Genomic DNA, 22,732 nt, shown 5'->3' with positions numbered 1-22,732 from the left:
CTCCCACACCTACCTCTCTCTGGGCTTCTATTTCCACGGCGATGATGTGACTCTGGAAGGCAAGGGCCACTTGTTCTGCGAGTTGGTGGAGAAGCACGAGGGCGCTGAGTGTCTCTTAAAGTTGCAAAACAAGCGCGGTGGCCGCATTCTCTTCCAGGACGTGCTGAAGCCTCCCCAAGATGAGTGAGGTGACACTCAGGACGCCATGGAAGCCGCCCTGGCCGTGGAGAGGAACCTGACTCAGTCCCTTTTGGAGCTGCAGGCCCTGGGTTCTACCTGTGCAGACCGTCAGCTCTGTGACTTCCTGAGAACCACTTCCTGGGTGAGGAGGTGAAACTCATCAAGAAGATGGGCGACACCTGACTCATTAAGAAGATGGGCGACACCTGACTCACCTCTGCAGGCTGCCGGCCCCCAGGCTGGGCGGGGCGAGTATCACAACTAGGAGCCTTTGGAGCCCAGAGGCCTTTGAAAGGCCCCTGTGTATTCCCCTGGTGTCTGGCTTTTACCTGAGCTCCCCCTGAAACTACTAGTCATTCTTTTAACCACCCTGAAGCCCTCTCCCATGCATTAGACCAAATGAAACAATAAAGCTTTTCACAGAAAAATAAAAGAATACCTAAATGAGAAGGGAAACGTTCATGAGAGGTGGAAAGGGCTTACAGGGTTAAGACCAAAATAAATAATAAGAAGGAGCCCTGTTTCCTCCCTACAGAATTTATTTAGTGTCTGCAGAGGATTTATTACCATCTTCTGGTTTGGGAGGCTGAGAGAGAAACAGAAAAGAGAATAGGGAGCCTCCCTAGCTGACTCTTGCCCTTGGAACAAAAGTTTTGTCTCATGATGAATTGAGAAAACTATCCAAATGCAAAGAACAGCCTCCCACTGTGAAAGGCAACAGTGCAGACAAATTGGTGTGAACCTGGGCTGGGCATGGGACACATGGTGAGAAATTCAGCACAACTAATGTAGTAAGTGCTCTGGCTGCCTACTCCTCCCAGAGAGAACTCTCAAAAGAAAACACTTCTAGAGAACTCCTAGAGGACCAACAGATCACACCTCCTGTGAGGAGCCTGCTAATGTGTGCCATACTCCTCACTCTGCAAGCACACGGAAGTCGAGAGAGAGAGAGAAAGAGAGAGAGAGAGAGGGAGAGAGAGAGAGAGAGAGAGAGAGAGAGAGAGAGAGAGAGAGGAGAAAGTAAGCGTGCAAGCCAGCAAAGGACAGGTGAGGGGTTTGTTATGGAAGAAAGCATGGCCTGAGAAAAATCTTTAGCCTGGCTAGTGTGGGTCAGTGGTTGGGTATACTAATAGATCCATGAAGTCAGAGGTCACTGATTAGATTACCAGTCAGAACACATGCCCAGGTTCTGGACTCAATCCCGGGTAGGGGGTGTGCAGGAGGGAACCGATCAAAGATTCTCTCTCATGATTGATGTTTCTATCTCTCTCTCCCCTTCCGTTCCTCTCTGAAATCAATACAAATTATATAAAACAGTATAAAATATTTAAATTCTTTATGATTACTATTGAAAACTTCTAAAGAATATTAAAGAGCTTAAAGTGCCCTGACCGGTTTGGCTCAGTGGATAGAGCGTCAGCTTGCGGACTCAAGGGTCCCAGGTTCAATTCCAATCAAGGGCATGTACCTGGGTTGCTGGCACATCACCAGTGGGGGGTGTGCAGGAGGCAGCTGATCGATGTTTCTCTCTCACTGATGTTTCTGACTCTCTATCCCTCTCCCTTCCTCTCTGTAAAAAATCAATAAAATGTTTGTGTGTTTTTTTATTTTTTTATTTTTTTAAATATATATTTTATTGATTTTTTACAGAGAGGAAGGGAAAGGGATAGAGAGTTAGAAACATCGATGAGAGAGAAACATCGATCAGCTGCCTCCTGCACACCCCCCACTGGGGATGCCCTCGCAACCAAGGTACATGCCCTTGACCGGAATCGAACCCAGGACCCTTCAGTCCACAGGCCGGTGCTCTATCCACTGAGCCAAACTGGTCAGGGCATGTGTTGTTTTTTTTTAAAAAAAAAAGAGCTTAAACATAAGGGAACTTAAATGTAAGAACCCAGGAAATAAATTTTTAATCCATAGAGAAATAAATTAACTAAGAACAGCAAAGACTAAATTACTGAAAAAGGAAAAAAAGACTTGAGATTATCACAGTGAAAAAGAACACAGAAACTCTAAAACAATTAGAGAAAAATATTGTATACAGAAGAGAAAACAAATAAACTATACTTTTGGGGGAAATTTGTGTCCCTGGAATTTAAAAGTCCCTGAAATTTATAAGTCCACATATAAGAGAGAAATTCCCTAAGATGAAGGGACAACTGAATTGTTTCAAAAAACAATAGCTAAGTCTCACTCTGAAAACATGTCAAATAGAAATAAGTTAATAAATTTGAAAAAAAAAATAATTTTATATCATTCTTGGCATCTAGGTATCACTTTAAAAAATATCTAAAACTTTTAGAAGAAAGCAGAGTTAAGTTCATTTAGTGTGTCTTAAAGAAAAACAAGACAGATGACAATGTAGGAGAAAATATTTGCAACATATTTGACACGGAGAGAGTTAATTTCCTTAATTTATAAAGAGAATACGAAAGTAAATAAGAAAAAAAATTGAACAACCAAATAGGGAAATTGGAAAAATACCAAAACAAATGACAATAAAGAGGGAGGAACAGTAAGAGGGAGTGAGGGGCAGAGGAGGAATGGAAAGAAGAAGGGAAGAAGGGAAAGGGAAGGAAAGAGGAAGAATAGGAGAAGAGAGGGAGAACCTGGACCACTACATACCAAGAGGTAACTGAAAATGAAAATGCCTTTGAAATGCAGGACAGTGAGTTAAAAGCATGTGGCTTAATTTAAGTAGTGTGGTTAAAGAATGTAAGCATTAGGTTTTGATTTTTAAAAAAATCCACTCTTGGACCCTTCTAATTAAAACTTCCCATTTCCAACCCAAAACTTAAAGACTAAAAGAAATTTTGTTTTTTTTATGGAAAACTTTGGACCAACTTACCTTTAGCAAATTGCAAGGAACCAGGCTTATTCCAAAGCCTGAAAGAGAGGAATGGGTAGCATTTTATTTTTGATACTTATTTTAAATGACAACAGTGCTTTCTCCTCTGAAGTTTAATCCAGCTAAGCCAGACCTCTACTTCATTCAGTTCTTTTTATTGAGCTTCATACATAGCAGGGACTCAACATATATATGCTGGCTGGATAAATGAATGAATTAATGAATTAATGACACCAGAGAGGAAAGAAACGTAATAAATTCTTGAATGATACAACAAGGTGATTCAGCTAAGTTTGTGTGCATAAGGGTCAGTGATGAAAAATATGCAGAAGTAGATATTAAACTTGTTTCAGCCAATAAATATTAATCAAGAACTTATTACAGTCAGTCATTATCTCTTTTGATCCTCAAATGTTATGAGGGATATATCATTACCTCCATCCATAAGTGAAAAAACTTGAGACTCTGGATGTGAGCAGGATTTGCCCACAATCACACAAACAGAAATCCAGAGCTTGGATTTGGGACCAGCTATAAAGAGTTGCAATCCATCCTTTGACACCAGTAGTGACACTTCTGAGGAAGGTGGCCAGAAATGGGCAGTCCTGAGGGTCAGACTCTAGCCTGCTCAACAGGAAACAAAATTACAAAACCAAAACAAAGGCATATTCAATGGAGAAAAGGAATGGATAGCAGCCAGACTTGTGGCATTTGTTGTAAGGAGAGTGGGTGGTAAAGTTTGTTAAATGCTGCCTGATTTTGCCTCCATTCACATTAGATGAATTTTCCCATGAGTAGGTATTCAACCCCTGCACTCTTATATCTATACTAGAGGCCCAGTGCACAAAATTTGTACATGGAGGGGTGGGGAGGTCCCTAAACCCAGCCTGCACCCTCTCCAATCCTGCAGGATTGGGCCTAAACCGGCAGTCAGATATCCCTCTTGCAACTGGGACTGCTGGCTCCTAACCACTCACTTGCCTGCCTGCCTGATTGCCCCTAACCGCCTCTGCCTACTGACCAGATCACCTCTAACCGCATCTGCCTGCTGGCCTGATCGACCCTAACTGCCTCTGCCTACTGGCCTGATCACCCCTAACTGCCCTTCCCTGCTGGCCTGATTGCCCCTAACTGCCCTCCCCTGCCAGCCTGATCACCCCTAACTGCTCTCCCCTGCCAGCCTGATCGCCCCTAACCACCTCTGCCTTGGCCCCCACCACCATGGCTTTGTCCAGAACTACCTCGGGAAGATGTCTGGTCTAATTAGCATATTACCCTTTTATTAGTGTATATATATATATACATAGCTAATATGCTAAGTGTCCTAATGTTCAGGTAATGATGTCACATAGCAACAACTAGCCCCCTTGCAGTTTCTTAGCCCCGGAACATGACTTGCTTTATAGCCAGGTGGAAACATTTAACACTGTAACCAAATGTCTGTGAAGCGTTTTCACGTGCATCATCTCATCTGATCCTCACAGAAGTCCTGGAGTAAATAGATAGGATACTCACTGGAATCCTATTTTCTTCTCATTAGCTGGAAAATAGAGATTTAGAAAGCTTAGAAATTTGACCTGACTAAAAAGAAGAAAATGGTGGACCTTGAAAACGACTTCAGGTTTTCTCACTGCACAGAATATAGTCAAACACTGCTGCAGTTAAATATTTCACCCTTTGTTCTCCCTGCATGATCTACAATAATAATCTGCTTCATGTTGATATTTACTGCTGTGTTGCTGACAATTACCTGAAAGAGAAGTTGAGGTGCTTCACTGGGCTGTAAAAAGTTGAGCTAAATCAGAAAGCAGGTCTAATTAAGCAAGTTTATTCTATATCTATAAAAGGCTAAGTTGACTTGTGCATGCGCCATACATAATCGTACATGTGTTTTGATCGGTCATTGTCAATTGTGAAGTTGGTTGACACTTCTATTATAGAGAAACGGCGAACAGCAATATTAAAATATTTCTTCTAATTAATTTCCTTTCAATGTGCATGAATTCGTGCACCAGGCCACTAGTATTATCATAAAACACCTGGCTATGAAACCTGTATGCCACAGAAGCAGCTATATAAATAAGTAAGCCCATGCCACTACCAAGGATTGGAATTTACTTTGTGAGATTAAACATATTTAGTTCCTGGCTACTGTAACCACATCAATGAGAAAAGTGACTTTTTAAAGATAATTTTAAGTGGTGTTTGTGACTTGACTGTAAAGAGAGATTGTAAGGAAATATCATTATAACACAGTGTACTACTACAACTCAAATTCTTTTCAAGTCCTGTATTTTCATTAACAGTCTGTTCTTCCTTGGATTCTACACCTAGAAAGTGAACTTAGCAGTCTAAGGTAAAGCAAGGTCTAATTAAGCTCATCTCCTCTAACTATCAGTATCTTCAAAATAACATAAATCAATGTTTATGCATGTGGAATAATAGCCTCTTTCCACTTGAGCTTATAATTTAAATGACTGATAAATGCCATAAACTCTTAACAAGTTATCTTCCATTTCAATACCATTATGAAGTCAGCAGAGTTTAGCTTGTTAAGAAACCTCTCACCTATATACATTAATTTGGTATTTCTCAAAGTTCCATGCATGCACCATCTATAATTCTAAAGACAATTTTTGATTATGTAGAAATTAACATATTTATTATAATGTGTTATAAATTAGGCACAAATCAAGTTCATAATTTATAACTATAATTGCTATGCGACAAAATTAAGAAGCAATATTAAGATTGCGTCCATTAAAAACGTATTAAATGCTTTAGCTATTGCCCAAGAATGCTGCATAACAAACCATCTTCAATCTCTGGGGCTTAGAACAATCATCTTTACTTTTGTTCACGCATGTGAGGATCCACCATATCATCTGAGCCAGAAAGGAGGTCAGGCTGTGAGTGGAGTTCATGTCTTATAATCCTTAGATGTGCTGCTCCTGAAAGCTTATTCTTCTTGGGGTAAAAGGTAGGAGCACAGAGAGAAATCCTCAACTCTACAAATTCATTTCAAGATTCTGCTTGACTCACTTCTGCTAATATCCCATTGGCCAAAGCAAATCCCCTGGCCAAGCCAATGCCAAGGGACAGTGGACTCCCATAGGGACAGAAGCTAGGAAGAGAACATTTCTGAAAAATAACCTAATTTAACATTAACAGTAGCGTTGTAACAGAGATATGACGAAAGTGTTGAAGATGGTTCAAGAGTGCTTGCTTTAAGTCAACACCACTCTAATTCATTAATGTTGAATCCAGATCCAGACAGGCCCTGCGGTCTACAGCTGCCATGACACCTACAAAACTCACATTCTGAGAAATACTTGTAATTCCATTTGTTGCATGGAATGTATTGCCAACACAAATCTCAAATGAAAAACTTGAAGGTACCTCTAACATCTGTGTTTATGTGTTTACAAATCTGGTTAATTGAATTCTCTATGCATCTCAGTATCTTTTCTTTGTGATGAGACCTGCTTCATTTATTACTTTTTATGTAATGCAACTGACCTACAAAGGATTAACATAACCAAGGCTTTGAGGAAGACAGTGAAGTTGGTGAATTAAAATTAAAATGGTTCTGAATGTTCCAGACTCCTTCTATTTCAGTATCTTTTATCTCCTGCTAGGAGCCCTAAAATACACCTCTTGTTTGTGTTTCAAGCAGCAGTAATCAAAATGGGGAAAGGGACAGGCAAACTGGAATAAATAGACTGTAGAGGCAATTTTTGTTTTGATCAGATCCTGTTGTCTATGGGAAATAGAATCATTTCTCTGAGACACTCAGTTGCATTGCTCAGCAGGAGAGAAATCGTTAGGGTAATACCAGTTCCACACATGCCAGAATAACAAATGTCTGTCATTCCTCTTTTTCTTTCCAAATACACACATACATACACACACACACACACAAATAATACACACTTGCACATGTATACATATATGCACATCCATAGTCACATAAGTATGCAACTGAATGCACACATAGTCATATATTCATACCACAGGTACACACATATATGCATTCATCATGATATTAAGTAAATAAATAATTTCTACCAAACATACCTTTAGAGTCTTTGAAAGCAGATCTAACAAACTATGCCTCATTCTGCTTCTAGAACCTTGATTTCTGCTTTTCTTTTTCATTGCATCTCATGCTAATCTGTTCCTACATGGCAGCACAAGCCAAAGGTTCTCATACGAATGTATTGTATCCTATATAATAAAAGCCTAATATGCTAAATGTCCAGTCGACCAGTTGGCCATTCAACCAATCAAAGCGTAATATGCTAATGATATACTAAGGCCACTCAACTGCTCACTATGACGTGCACTGACCACCAGGGGGCAGACACTCTGACCGGTAGGTTACCTTGCTGCTGGGGTCTGGCCAACTGGGACTGAGAGAGACAGGCCAGACATGCCCTGGAGCCCTCCTACAGTCCCTCCCTGGTTGGCTGACCTCTCATGTCCCTCTCCAGCCCCAATCGTGCACCAGTGTGGTTCCTCGGGCTGGCCTGCAACCTCTCGCAATCCGGGACCACTCGGGGGATGTCGGAGAGTCGGTTTCGGCCGGATCCCACAGGCCAGCCCGAGAGACCCCACTGGTGCACGGAATTCATGCAAGAGTAGGCCCTCCTTCCTCCGGTTTCTCGCACTAGCTTCCCTCTGGCACCCAGGACATGGGCTTCCCTCCAGCCACCAGCAGGCACCCAGGACCCGGGCTTCTCTCACAGCCCTGGCTTCATTCAGAAGGTCATCTGGAAGGACATCCAAAAGGATGTCTGGTTTAATTAGCATATTACACTTTTATTATTATAGATTAAGTTAAAACAAAACATAGGGCAACAACTTAAATATTTACTACTGTCTGATTTGCCTTTTGGGTTGTGCTTTCTTCAACTTCTTCCTTCTTCTCTCACCCAGCTCTTAAAAGTGTTTTGAGTGCTCCTTCATTTTCACTGAGCATTGTTTAATTGGCTAGCATCCTGACTTAATGTCAAGGAGCTTGCTCCATAGTAATATCTCAAGTTATTACCATTGACTATAATGAGTTTGAAAGCAATTGCCTGGAAGAATCAGCCATCGGTACCCCTACATCCTACCATTAGAAACAACAAACCTGAGGAGAAAGTCCAGGAAGTAAAGTTTAAATAGTGTTAGATCAATTAATTTCCTTTCCTTTCCTTTTATTTCTTATTAAAATAACAATAATGTTATGTTTTAATTAGTTCTAGTAGCTTCCCAGAGAGTTAGACAAGGAGTTAGACCATTTTATAGTCATTTTAATAATGAAAAAGACAAGGCTTTTAAATACTATGAGATTTGGTAAAAGTCATTCAAAAAATTAAGTGGCCAACCAGGATATCCTCTTTTGTGATATATCTGTGTCTTACTTTTTTTTCTGTTGAGTTTCCTGTGTTTTCTGTTATTTCATATATTGATTTTTTAATGTATTAGTACAGAGTCTTTGTAAATGACCTATATTGTATATATATTCTTCCACTGGCTTATTTTGCATTCTCTTAATGGTGTGTTTTGATAAACTAATGATGCTGATGAATGTTTTCCAGATCGTCAGTCTTTCCCTAATGGTTAGTGTGTGTGTGTTTTGTTTTCATTTTGAAGTTGTTCAGAGACCTTTATTCTGATCCTCATTATTCATTAAGCAACCTACAGAAAACATTTTCTTTATCTCTACTCCAAGCAGCAGCAGCTGCATCCAGGCCCAAAATGAAAGGCAGAAATAGTGGAAGGCCTTGTAGAGAAAAGCTAACAGGTGAGATCTCTGCTTACCCTGGCTAGGTGAAGGTAGATTAGGGAAAGTGCATAAGTATAATATTTCAAAGACTCTGTTCTTCTAAGATGAGGCCAGCAAGAGAGGAGCTAGCTAATGGACACAAAACTGCCCAGCTCAGCAATCTGATAACTTCACTTTTTTTAAAGAGCTGGTCTATTTCAAGTTCATCCATGTCCCCAGAGTTCACCCTTCAGGAGATCCCGCAGAAAACTGGAGGTACTTACCAGAGCCCCTCTTCCTTGGTGGGCCCTGACTTCCAAGTTCTGTCTGTCCGTCTTATCTTTACCCCTCCAAACCTCTTAAGGCTTCTAGAGGCTCTGTTCAACTTGGCACATGTAAAATTTCAGACGCACTATGTTGCACCTCCTGAACTTTGTGATGCATTGATGACTCTTGGGTGCCTTGAAATAAGGTCTTATATAATACTAGAGGCCCAGCGCGCATGAAATCATGCGCGCGTAGCTCACTTCCGCTTGCCCGCCCATAGCCCCTTGTAGCTCGCACCCCGCCCTCCACTGCTCATAGCTCTCCGATGCTAGTAGCTGCCCGCCCTGCCTGCCCCAAGAGCCACTGCTCGTTTGGTCGTGACGGCGTTATGGCGTTAGGCCACTGGCTTTTTATATAGAGAGATTTCCAGTGTTTCTAGCTGTTCTTGGTACAAGGGTTAGGCTACATCATAGTATTCTACCCTAGGCAGAAATTTCCTCTCTTAAATGTGATTTCAATTTGCATTTCCTTCCTTATTAGCAAAGTGAATCATCTTTTCACATGACTACGTGCCATTTAAAAAAATTTAATGAACTGTTGTAAATTTTTTCTATTGTATTCTTTATCTTTTTCATCTCTATTTTAGAGTCCTTTATGTATTAAAGATGTCTATGATAAAAGGTATAAATATTTTCCTCAATTTATAACCTTTCTTTTTTTTAAACATGGCTTATGGTATTTTTTCTACCCACAATTTATTATGTTTATATAAAGTAAAATAGTTCCATTTTTTGGTTATTAATTCTGTGCTTTCAAGCATAGTCAGCAAATATTTTCTCTTCTCAGGATTGGGGAAATCCACCAATATTTTTTTCTGTGATTATGTCTTTAAAGAAAGTGTTGATGAAAAATTAAAAAATGGTCCACTTTCTAGAATTGGCAGAGTGAGAAAGGATATGATACAGTGTTAAGTCCAGTTGGAAGTCCTAAGTTTTGTTTTCTCTTTCTCAGCCCCAGGAACTAATGAAAAGAACTCATGGACACAGTTTTTATGTTGTCCTTGAAGGGCTTGGGAGCCTATGAGTCTTTCCATTTCTTCCTGTGTTATCCTCCTTCTGACTTCTCTCATATCATCAGGGTTACTTCTATACTGATGTCTCCAAAATACATGCATGTCTAATTCATAATTCTCTTCCTCATCCCTGGATGCAAACGCTGGTTTGGCATCTTCACAGAAAGGACCCAGTACTTCAGACTTCAAATCTAAAATGTCTTTCTTTACCTTCCTCAAATTTGCTTCTTTTATCTGTCTTCAAATACTACATCCAGACTCAGAGATTGGTCACCTTTGAGTCATACTTCTCTATTGTCAGCAAATCATTACAAAAGTGCAAGTTCCATCTTTGAAGGTATTTTTCTCTGAAGAAATTATAAATGGTATCTTTCCCAACCTTGCTTCATTCTCAACCTCAGGCACACCAAGTTTAATATACTGCAAACTCAACAATCACTCATGTAATAAACATGAATTTAACCTTCTGTTTAAAAAATTACAGAAATAATTAAAACTCTGAAAGTATGGATTTTCCAGCACACCACATGTGTATTTGTATTTTCAAATGCTCTGGCCTTTCAAGTTGTGAAAACATGACACTTAACTAAAGAAATAAGAGGATATTGACTATCTGGGAAATTTCTTACAATAAAAAACAACAACATTCCCTTATTGCTACATTTAAGCACATGATACAGCTCAGTCACAGTGAGTTGATGACAAACCTTAGAAGCTGTGCAAATAGAGAACAATCACAGCGGAAATTAAAGACTGGACTCTTGGCGATCCAAAATGGCAGCTCAGAGTGGTCTCCTAGGGCAGCAACTAAGCCATTCATTTGTGTTTAAACAAGAAACTCTTTGCCAGGGGAATGAATCTCTCTTCATTCAGGCAAGCCGAAGGCAAAGTAGGTTTTCTTTTCTCTCTTCAAAGGTGAAGAAGCTACCTAAACACACAAATATACACATTTTCCTAAATTTAAATTGCAGGTTATTCTGATTAGACCAAGTTCCCCCGCTTTCATGCCACCAGATTTCTAATTTTAAAAGTTGTGTATGTATGTACAGATGTGATTATCTCACAAATTGGAGGACTTACAAGATGGCAGCACTACAGTATTCCAACAGCTCAAATTACTATTTTCTTGTTAACTTTTTCTACAAAAGAAGTTGAGTCCCAGGAAAATTTTTGAATTTGAGAGGGCAGGGGAGGAGGACAGAACAGTTGGCAGTCAGACACCTCTACTTCTCTGTTCATCAAGGGACTGTCTCCTTTCACTCTTTCAGCTCAAGGCGAGGACACGCCTAGAGTTCCTGTGAAAAGCGAAGGCTCCTGTGACACAGAAAACTCCGCAAGTCCTGATGGTAAGGTCCTAAGCGCTGAGCCCAGGCAGTCTACAGATGCGGCACATTTCCTGTGTGTAATCTAGGATTAATGGAGCTCACTATTCTATGAATTAACACATTCCGTTAGGACAAAGTCAAGTTCAAAAACCATTTTCTACTAGGAACTAATAAAATTGGCAGCCTTTTTAAAACACTGACTCTAAGTTTAAAAAAACAGCATGTGCCTCAGTTAAATCGTAACTCGCAAAAATGAGGCCACGCTGGGTAATTCCAAGGCTAGCCTGGACTGCAGGAAGTCTAGCTGGTGAACTTTACAGAAGCATCACTTACTCCTGAAAAAATGCTTGTTCCACTGTTACCCCTGTTACCACCCGGAGCTTTGGCTTCAGCTTGGGCTAAGGTCTTTCTTGGACTTTCATCACTTTATCTCACTGCATCACATCTAATGTCTTGGCCAAATATGTACTGTGTCTTTAAAAGCACCCTAGAAATAAACTTACAAAAACCTTTTTTTTATTCACATCTCATTTTGAAAGCATCTGAAGATTGGAGCTTCTGAAATTCGAGCATACCCTCAACTCCTGCTGGGGACCTTTTGTAAGGTCATTACTTGCATTAGAAAAAACTACTGTTGGAGCACATAAGATTTAATAAATATTTCATTCCACTGTCCCACAGAGCTTAGGAGAAACAGAATCGATCAGTGTTCAACTGTTTATATGTATCTTGCTGTTTGAGTTACTTGCAAATTACTTTGAGTCAATAAATGACCTTGGAAAAAATTTAGCCACTGGTAGAAGTTACTTAGTGGTTTTACATAGAGTTTCCCATAGTACTGGGTATTCCCCCCTGCTCTAGGCCCTTTTTCACAAATTGATTTTTCACTCGTGGGCAAACATTATCTGGAAAAACAATGTTTTTAAATACCAGATCTATCCATTAAAAGCTACCACGTGTTAGTCATGCCCAGTTGAACAAAACTTGGTTTGGCCTCTGTAGACATAGTTCGTAACTAATTTTTACAAAGCATGTTCTGAAGAACACCAAGACCAAGCCCATATAATGCTCATTGAATACAAGAGAAATAAATGTGAGAAGTACTAAGTTTTAGTCCTTACTTGGAGATTCACCATGCATACTACAGGCTTCTCCCAAATGTATTCCATCATGGAATGCTTTTATAGTAACATTGATTAATAGGTTTTGGAACTAATGACTATTGGGTTAGAAGAAGAAACAGAAAAGGCATATTCTACTATATTTTATTATGCTCCCACACTGAGATGGGCACACTTACAAAAATTTTGTAGACCAGGATTGAAAGTCCCTGTATTATTCTCTTTATATAGGTAAATCGTCTGCCTCTGGCCAGTTTACACCTGGGTTTAGAATGAGCTCACATGTCATTAGAAACCCAGGTGAGACCAAAGAGACCTGTTTTTCAAACCTTCCTCCTTAAGAAAGAGTTGGGTGGGCTGCCACATGACGTCTTTCAAACCTCTTTGGAGAATGAAAACGAGCATCTGCCACTATTTTACTTTAGTCATGCTTTGAAGTTCAAGAAAAACTGATTTCAGTTGTTGATTTTGTGCAAATAAATACAGGCTACCCAAATGAAAAACTCAAAGGTTATTTATTCAGAGCTTACCAAAGTGTCAGCCATTAGCACTTGTGTTTGGCCAACTCAAAGGCAGGCAGGGAAGTGAGAAACTTTTATAGTTTACAAAAAGAGAGGGCCCATGTTTCTACATCTCTGAATTTATTTTGTTCATCAGTTTATTTTGTTCTTTAGATTCCACATGAGTGAGATCGTGTGATACTTGTCTTTCTCTATTTTGCTTAGCATAATACTCTCCAGGTCCCTCACTATGAAATCTCAGAGGGAAGGCATGGGTGGGTAGGTGGAAAGAGATCAAGCAAAGAACTTCTATGCATATATGCATGATCCATGGACACAGACAATAGTGCAGTGAAAGCCTGGGCTGGGGCAGAGGTGGGCTAGAAGGGGATCAATGGGGAAAAAAGGGGGGCATCTACAATACTTTCAACAATAAAAATAAATGTTTAAAAAAGGGGGGGAGGCTCAAAGCAACCTCTGATTAAAGTTCTTGGCATGAGGAAAGGACACTTGGGCTGAGTAGAAGTGGGACTTCTTAGGCAACTGGCTTGGGGACATACTTTGCTTTTCCTGGTTGGGGCTAGCATATGGAACCTAGCAGTCACTGACCATGCTGAGCTAATTGTTGCAGAGGTTGTGGTTTGGTTGCCTGAGCTGGTTGCTGCATAGGTTTTAAGTCAGAATTCTATTGTTATATATGGCCTAGCCACTGTCCATTTGTGTACTGTTTCTCAGTTTATAATATGGGCTTTGATGCTTTAAAAATATCAACCTAATTAAACCAATGACCCTTGAAAATGTCCAGAGTGATTGCTATGCCTGCTCTTGGCTACTTCTGGACAATGGCAGTAATTATGAATTCTATTTGTATGCAAATGCTCACCTAGAACAATACACAGTGAAGTAAAAGCACAGGTTTTATTATTTCTGTGTGATCGGGTTAGATGTTTTGCTTTTGTGTTTCATGGCACCTATTGCCGCTATACCCAATGGCAGGTTTATAAGGTCTGTTTAGAATTTCAAAATTGAGAACATGGCACAACAAAGAGGCCTATTGACATAGCTAGCCCCTTCAAAGGGAGCTGCTTACCTCTCTGCAGATCAATGATCTCTTTTGCTTTGTTTTCTCTTTTTTTAAAATATATATTTTATTGATTTTTTTTTTTACAGGGAGGAAGGGAGAGGGATAGAGAGTTAGAAACATCCATGAGAGAGAAACATCCATCAGCTGCCTCCTGCACACCCCCCACTGGGGATGTGCCCACAACCAAGGTACATGCCCTTGACCGAAATCGAACCTGGGACCCTTCAGTCTGCAGACCGATGCTCTATCCACTGAGCCAAACCGGCTAGGGCTCCCTTTGTTTTCTTATATATCTGTTAATGCCTTTGAATTTATCTAAGGGTGGTAATACATATACCCCAAATATCAACCCAAAAATCTGGTATGAAATGACAACTTAGCTTCTACAATTCAGTAAAAAGGCAATTCTGCCCTCCCCATTTCTCTTCAGTAAAAATCCACAAGAATGACCCTAAAATCATAAATGAATGAAAATGAACTGAAAAGAGGTATAAAACAGGAAATCAGAAAAGTATCAAGTCATGGGCCATTTTAATGTGTTTAAGAGATTTGGTTTTAATAAATATTTAACCTTTTTGTTTTCCGTTCTGGTTATAGTTGAAATGAATAGTCAGGTTGACAGTGGAAATGACCCAACAGAGAGTCAGCAAGAAGATTAACTTATAGGTAAGTTGTCCTTGTGGTGGGATTTTTCATTGGTTAAACTGGTCTGAGGAACTATTTGTAAATGGCATACTGGATTTCCCTCGACTCTACCAAGTCCCACAGCATGGATCAGGCTAAACTTTAAAAATCTTTATACCAAATAACACAGCGTAAGGAGCAAAGATTACCATAGAAGCCTGCCATCTTTCAGAGAAAAAAAAAAGCCACAGCATATTCAAATCATGCATTACTCTGGTTTTCTGAGCTTTGACAACAAGGAAAAAAAAAGGTTTTCCATTCATCTCACCTCCTGGCCTCCTGGAGTGATTAAATTATTTCAGCAGCCCCTAGCTGATTCTGAAGTATTGCTTTTCCAGAATTTACCTGCTGAGTTGTTTTAGTAGATCTTTTTTTAAGCATAACAACTAAAGCTTTGCCCTGGGGAATGTGTAAAGCCCCTTGAGTATGTTGGCAGAAAGAAACCTGTCTCATATCCTAACCTCTCGCACAACTACCTGTGGACCTGTATGTCTGCACAAAGGTTTGCTGAGTTGAATGAGCCTCAGGGAACTCCCAAAGCAAAGAAAAGTCTGGGCCAGGCCACACTTAGGAGTTTTTCCAGACCAACACACTAAATCTCTCAGCAGAGAATGAAGTATATCTAGAATGATGAGTGGTCTATAAGTCTTTTCCATATATTGAAAGCTGGTGAGAAAAATTAGAGGAAATAAGTCAGGCTTGCTATTCCAATTCCTAACTTAAAATAGTTAGCTATTAAAAAAAAAAAACCCTATGGAATAAATGAATTGTGGGTTGTCTAGTGTAAGACACAAATGTGTTGACACTGTTGCCTCCAGCACCACCCTGCACTCCCTGTATCTTCTCAGTAGGTCTCTGTACCCCAAGGAGGCCCTGCGGCACCAGAGCCTTGAGTCCCAGCATGACAGCAGAACAACGTTTGAAAACGTGTGAAAATACACACGCCTCTGTCCTTCCCATCATGATCTTGAACATCAATTAAAACTAGATATAACAGAATTTGCATAATGCATGTATAGCATAGGACTGCTAAAAAATTATAAACACACGCAAATATGGTCTTGAAACCTGTCTCCTTTTTTTACTGATAACCTCATTCATATATTTTAAATATACTGCTAAGCTGCAAAAAATGATATGGTAGAGAAGTGCCATTGAAAAGTAATGAAGTGAGACTAAACCTGAGCATTATAAATACAAGTTCTTCAGTGTTGCTTTACCTTTTGCCCTTTAGTTGGCAACAACTGTAAACTTCTTGTCTGGATTTTTTTTTTCTTATAGACACTATTATTTTCCAGTGTGCTCAATTTCCAGATATTGTACCAGGGCAAATCTGTTTTCTGTGATCACTGTCAAAATATTTTCCTTGACAATAAACACCAATTTATACCTTTACCCAAATGAGTGAGTTGTCAAAACTTAAAGTTCAATATTAGTTTAAGGAAGAGAAGGGGCTCACACAGGGTCACTTGGCTGGTCAATGGAAGTTTAGATACTCCAAGTACAAATTCTTTGATATCACCATATTATTCCTCAAACAATAGTGAGGTGTGTTTTAACACAGGTGTCACAGAGAACAGTATGACCTGAGGAATTTCACTGATTCCTACAGAAATATTTAGGCAGTTAGGTTTGTAAACGTTATCTGGTAGTTCAACAGGAAGAAAGAACTTAACCTTTAGTTCTGTGTATCATACCTGTAAGGAAATTAAAGAACTTACAGTGAAACTGAATCAGAATTAGAAAGATCAAAGACATAATGCAAAAATGTTTCGTGTTGTGTAATTTAAAACTGTGAAAAATCAGGGGTATCAAAAATAACAATAAGGGAACAGATTAATGGAGAAATAGAATATTCTGCAAATGTAACAATAATTTTAATAAGTATTTGAAGGCATGTAAAGATGGTTATGGAACTACAGAAATTTGGAGAAATATGGCAGGTGGAGGGGGTTGTAGCTTCCAGTTTGGGTATCAAGAGGCCTTGTACCTTCCATTTTTGTTCACTCAGAATACCCGCTCTTGGAATCCAGCCACCTTATGTGAAGCTCAGGCACATCTATAGAATGGCAAAGGCCACATGGAGAGAAACTCAGAGACCTTCTGTGATGTTCTGGTGCTAATAGAGACCACCCGGAGCAGATAAACTGCCCAGTTGATGCCAGACCAAATTATAGAATCATGAGAAATAATAAATAGCTGATATTCATAGCCACTAAGTTTTGGAATTGTTTGTAATGTAGCAATAGGTAACTGAAGCAATGGAAGTAATACAGAACTCCTCTCAACACAAATACTTATAAATGAGAGATAAACTATAACAAAAATATTTTAAAGTACAAAGCTCAATGGACATAAAAGCAAAGGCACCAGGAGTAATGAGGAAAATGAAAGCCAAAACAATAATCTGATGAGCTGGAGATGCAGCAACCCTAAGGGCTACAGATCATTGTTGATGCAGAAATAGGCCCTATGGCTAGGGTTTGGGTTCTAATGCCCATCTGGGACCTTGAGCTACACAGGGTAAGAAGCCGGAACTGATACCTCTACATGTATAAATCTGGGACTCTCAGCTCAAGAAATTAACAAGGAGATGTGGGTCTGCCCAGGGTGCAGCGTGGAGAAAGAAAAAGACTCCCATCATAAGTAGAAAACATAAATGCACCATGACATTGCAACAAATTCATGCCATCCAAAGTCATATAGTAATATACAAACAAAAATTAATTTATATAGTTGATTATAGGTAGCAAATGGAAATATCACTTGGAAATGTCACAGAAGAAAAAATATCTGAAGATGAATTCACAATATTTTTGTTTGAATTTGTTAATCCTCAGCCAAGGATATTTATTCCATTGATTTTTAGAGAAAGAGGGAGGGAGGGACGGAAGGAGGGGAATAGGAAGAGAAACATTGGTGTGAGAGAGACATATACATTGGTTGCCTCCCACCCACATCATAGCAGGGCCGGGGATGGAACATGCAACCCAGGTATGTGCCCTTGACTGGGAATTCAAACCTGTGACCCTTCAGTCCACAGGCCGATACTCTAACCACTGAGCAACCAGCCAGGGCGAGTTCACAATTTTAAGACATAAAACACCCAAGGAAGTGATCCATCAAAAATGAGAGTTGGTCAGAGGGTAAAATTACAGGATAATTAGTACCATAAGAACTTGAGAGAGTAGAAAATTTTGAAGACTTTATAAAGTAAATATACATAAAAATGACAAAAAGATGAAAAGCAGGTATAAAATAAGAGCAACACTATGAAAAATTAATAATTTGGAAAAAGCGAATAAAAGTGTAGTAATATAAAAGACACATGAAGAGATGTGAAGGATAAGACATAACCAAGATGTTTTGTGTTCAATAGCCATTTTAAAAGGAGATAGATTAACAATATCTGAAAGATAATGACAGAATTTATTAGAGTTGATAATAGTCATGAATTTTAAACTAAAGGAAGAACAATAAGTCGCAAGAAAGATGTATATTTAAAATAAATCCACATGCAGGCACTACAAATCCACCAAATAAATCCACCAGAGAAGAAATTAAAGCAATTTGAGAGACAAGGAGCTAACCTAGAAAGAAGTCAGGACTGTGTGAATAGTAAACTTTCCAACAAACGTTTAGGTCAGAAGACAGTGGACTAGTTGTGAGTTTTCAAAACTTGGATACAAATAATTGCCCATAGAGAGTTCTAGACTAGTTGCCCTATCACTTAAGAAAATGGTATTTGCCATTTTTCAGGTAAAAAAAAAAAAATTGCCTCTCAGAGTCTTTAAAAGCTCCTACATATACAACAGGAAGAAGAAAATTGAGCCCAGAGGAAAGAGTAGGATGAGGGAAACAATTGTGAGCTAAGAAAAATTGTAAGCACAAAGGCAAGTCAAAATAAATATTGACTATAGATTTATAATAGTAATTGGTGTGTGGTTAAAAACAGGGCAAAACGAAACTACTATTCATGTACATTTTATAATATACAAAGTAATGCTATATACTTTTTATTATATGTGTGCATGTTATAAATATATGTACTTAAAAGTATAAAACTATGTAAATTACTGAGTCACACCAGTATTAAGATTTGGTCATCTCTGTGAAGGAAGAGAAATAGTTTTTCTTTATCTGTAAGTTAAATTAATTTATCTGTAATGTTTTCTTTCTTAAAGTAAAATGAAAATTAAAAAATATTATAAGGGAATTTGAAAAATATTAACACATTAAATCTGGATAGTAGATCTATTCTAAATATGTTATACTATTGTCTGTAATTTTCTTCATGTTTACAATTTTCATTGTTAAAATTATGGTATATATGTAGGAAAGATATAGAAAAATCCTATAAGGCAGTGGTTCTCAACCTTCCTAATGCCACGACCCTTTAATACAGTTCCTCATGTTGTGGTGACCCCCAATTTCATTGTTACAAATTGAACATAATTAAAGCATAGTGATTAATCACAAAAACAGTATGTAATTATATATGTGTTTTCCAATGGTCTTAGGCAACCCCTGTGAAAGGGTCGTTCGACCCCCAAAGGGGTCGCGACCCACAGGTTGAGAACCGCTGCTATAAGGAAATACTTAATATGCTTTTTTAAAACACCATAATATTAACTACAGAAGTTATTGCTAATGCGAAGATTATGCAGGATTCTTTCTTTCCTTATCTACTTATGGATATTTTTAAAATTGTCTAAAATAATGCTTTTACATACACCTACAAACCTCAAAGGTATTTTTTTCCCAAAAGGATTCATAGGATATCAGAGTAGAAAGTTAGCCTTGAGGACATCTGCTCTAATTCTTCCTTGGAGAAATGTGGAAATTTATGGTGACAGAAATCAGATCAATCATTGATTTCAGCAGGAGTGGGGTTAATGATTGGAAAGGGAGCTTTCTGGGATGATGGCTATGCTTTACATCTTGATAGTGGTGTAGATTAAATTTACACATTTTTTCAAAACAGACTGAAGTAGCTTTAAGACCTGTGCACTTCCCTCTATGTGGATTTATACCTTGTTTTTAAAAATATAAAGTCTATAGGCTCTTGTAAGGCATGGTATCTTCTTAGAGTCCTCTCAGGTGAAGAACACAGCAGAGACTTAATAAGATCTCAAAATGTGGACTAACCATCAACAACTTTTGTAAATCAACATTATATAAATTGTATGTAATTTGTGATTATTATGATTTCTCTGTTGAGCTCTGGATACTAGAGTGTATGAATGGTCCCAAAAAGGGAGGGCACATCCAGTCAAGGTGAGGTTTTTAAAAGAATACTTTGAAGAGTTGGGTTAATCATCCCCATCAGCCGAAGCAAGTTGTCAGTGTGGCATACATTTATTAAACAGTGATTAAGATGCTTTTTAAAAATACCATGTGCCAACAATTACAGCTTAGATATCCAAAGTCCTCTGATAGTCAAATAAAACATTCCTAGGCCTGCTTGAGGGGTGAGAAACATTTAAATGGCTGTATAGTGGTTCTACTTATCTAGAGTTTTGCTTTTCATGGTTTCAGTTATTTGCTGTTGATTGCAGTCTGAAAATATTAAATGGAAATTCCAGATATTTTGAGGAAGAGAGACCACATCCCTGTAATTTTATTAAAGTATATTGTTATAATTATTCTATTTCAATATTAGTAATTCTGGTTATTCTCTTACTATGTCTAGTTCTTAAATTAAATATTATCATCAGTATGCATGTACAGAGAAAAACATAGAATATATAGGGTTGGGTATTATCTGGGGTTTCAGGCCTCCACTGGGAGTCTTTGAACGTGTCCCTCCACTTAGATAAGGGGCAACAATTGTATTAAAACTATATTCCTGCCGTTGCCGGGTGGCTCAGTTGGTTGACGCGTCCTCCCATGCATCAAAAGGCTGCAGGTTCAATTCCTTGTCAGGGCACATACCTGGGTTGCAGTTCAATCCCCATTCGGGATGAGTATGGGAAGCAACTGGTCAATATTTCTCTCTCACATCAATGTTTCTTTCTCTCCCCCCCCCCCCCCGTTCCTCTCTCTAAAATCAATAAAAACACATATCCTCAGTTGAGGATTTTTTTTTAAAAAAGATATTCCTTGCTAAGCTTATAAAGATGGTTTACCTTTAATCTAAGAGCTGGTTTCTCCTTGTCTTTGGCAGGGGCACAAGATGAAGCAAAGGAACAAAGAAATGGAAGTAGATGCCAGTCCTCAGCATTCCAGCCTCTGCTGGCCCTGGGGGAAGAGTGGGAGCCAGCAGGGGTGCTGTGGAGGAGGGTGGGGGTGGGGGAGGCAAGTCCCACGCAAGGATGGGGAATCCTTTGCTCTAATTTCTCAGCTGCATTTTGTTCTTTTTACTTGCAGAAAAAGAAAAAAAAAAAAGAACCTTTCTTTAACTTGGTGGGGCAACCCACATTAACACATCTTTCAGGCTCTGTTCCTGCAATTTCTGTCTTTTTTCTCACAATTGCACCCCGGCGTCATGGTTTAGCACTCACGTGTGTATCCTGGCCCTGTCTGCTTTCTCCGTTATTTCACAAAGCTGGTTGGACAGTAGTTTCTTCAAAGAAAGGAGGAAGACCATTGTTTTGATAAGCTGCAGGCTAAATTTCAGGAATCGCCAAGCCCAATATCAGTATAATCCACAGGCAAAGGAGACAGGAGAGGAAATGGGCCAAACCCTCAGAAATCACTTGGGAAAAGGTCAGGATGGTGACTTGAAAATGATACCTTCTTCAGGGATTCCCACAGCACGGGTTACAGCTTTGTTTAACATGTGGTTAGAGAGGAATATGCCCGCAGGGCTTCATCCAGAGCCGAGCACAGAGATGTACAGGAGGGCAGGCCCTGACAGCTTTCATGCCTCTCCTTCCATGGGTAGGACAGCAGGAATGTTCTTATTTGACACTGACGTTTAGCAGAGCTTTCTCGGTCTGTGAGGTCTTTACCGAGTGCGGCAATGTGGAGCCCCCCAGTGGGCTGTGAGTCAGTGTGACACCATCCTGAGGGATGGCACTTTTCTAGGTGTTTTAGTTAAGAGAGGGGGGCTGCTGCATTTAGGATCCAAACATATGCCTGTGATATTAAAAGCTCCAGTTGGAATCTCTCTTTATATACATGCTTTTCATAAAAATAAAACATGTTATCTTTACCCAAGGTCTGATGGCCTGCAGAGCAGATTCTCACTTGAAATTAGAGGCAGTGAGAGGTCTCGCTTGCAATTTTGGCTTCCAGTTCCCTTTAAACAGTGTGGCTTGCCCACGCCAAGTCCAAGACCAATGTGATAGCTGGTCCCCCCTCTCAGCAGATTATGACCATTAAGGAGGGGGGGCAGCTGTAGTTAAGATCCAAGAGGCCAGAAGTACAGTCGGCACAGGGGTGAAGGGCCCAGAAAAGGTCAGGCGTCACAAATGTCTGTCCAAGAGCCAACATGAACAAGGGCCCTCGTGGGGCAAGATGGCTGCTTCCCACAGCCTCCTTGGGTCCCAAGACCATCCCCCTCCACCCCCCGCTGTGGAAACTGTTATCATTTCTTGCATAGCTTCTTAAATCCATCTTTCTTATAAGAGCTTTAGAACTGTAAGTTATTTATATACATTTTTTCTTAGTAGAGCAATAAAAGTAATGGATCAAATCGAGTATTTCTAACATAAAAGGATGTTTTGCTTTTTAAATATTCCATGAAATTCTTCAGTTTTGCCCTTTCCTCTATGGAAATTCAACTCCTTATCTTTCTGTGAAAGCTGCGTTGGCCTCTCTGAATTTGCTGCCCTTATGCATAGTTTATTTGGTATACTGAAATCAAGTGTGAGTTACAGGTCTGCATATGTAATATGATTTTTAACAGTCCATATTTTAAAAACAATCTCATCAACCTAGCAGCAATGCTTC

At 39.3% G+C, this 22,732-nt stretch overlaps 1 protein-coding gene across 3 annotated transcripts in view; it reads left to right on the top strand.

Moving 5' to 3' along the window:
• MACROD2 (mono-ADP ribosylhydrolase 2) overlaps positions 1–22,477 on the top strand; it is a 1,902,899-nt gene extending 1,880,422 nt beyond the window's left edge. For all 3 annotated transcript variants that reach the window (XM_081097752.1, XM_081097753.1, XM_081097754.1), the window contains 3 exons: positions 11,391–11,468; positions 14,750–14,818; positions 21,003–22,477. In XM_081097752.1, coding sequence (XP_080953878.1) covers positions 11,391–11,468; positions 14,750–14,811 — 140 coding nt within the window. In that variant the 3' untranslated portion in view covers positions 14,812–14,818; positions 21,003–22,477. The remainder of the gene's footprint in view (positions 1–11,390; positions 11,469–14,749; positions 14,819–21,002) is intronic.
• Positions 22,478–22,732: the final 255 nt, after the last annotated feature.

The sequence above is a fragment of the Myotis nattereri genome, assembly GCF_964212035.1.
Source record: "Myotis nattereri genome assembly, chromosome: 8".
Lineage (NCBI taxonomy): Eukaryota > Metazoa > Chordata > Mammalia > Chiroptera > Vespertilionidae > Myotis > Myotis nattereri.
This window is presented reverse-complemented; position numbering and strand designations above follow the sequence as displayed.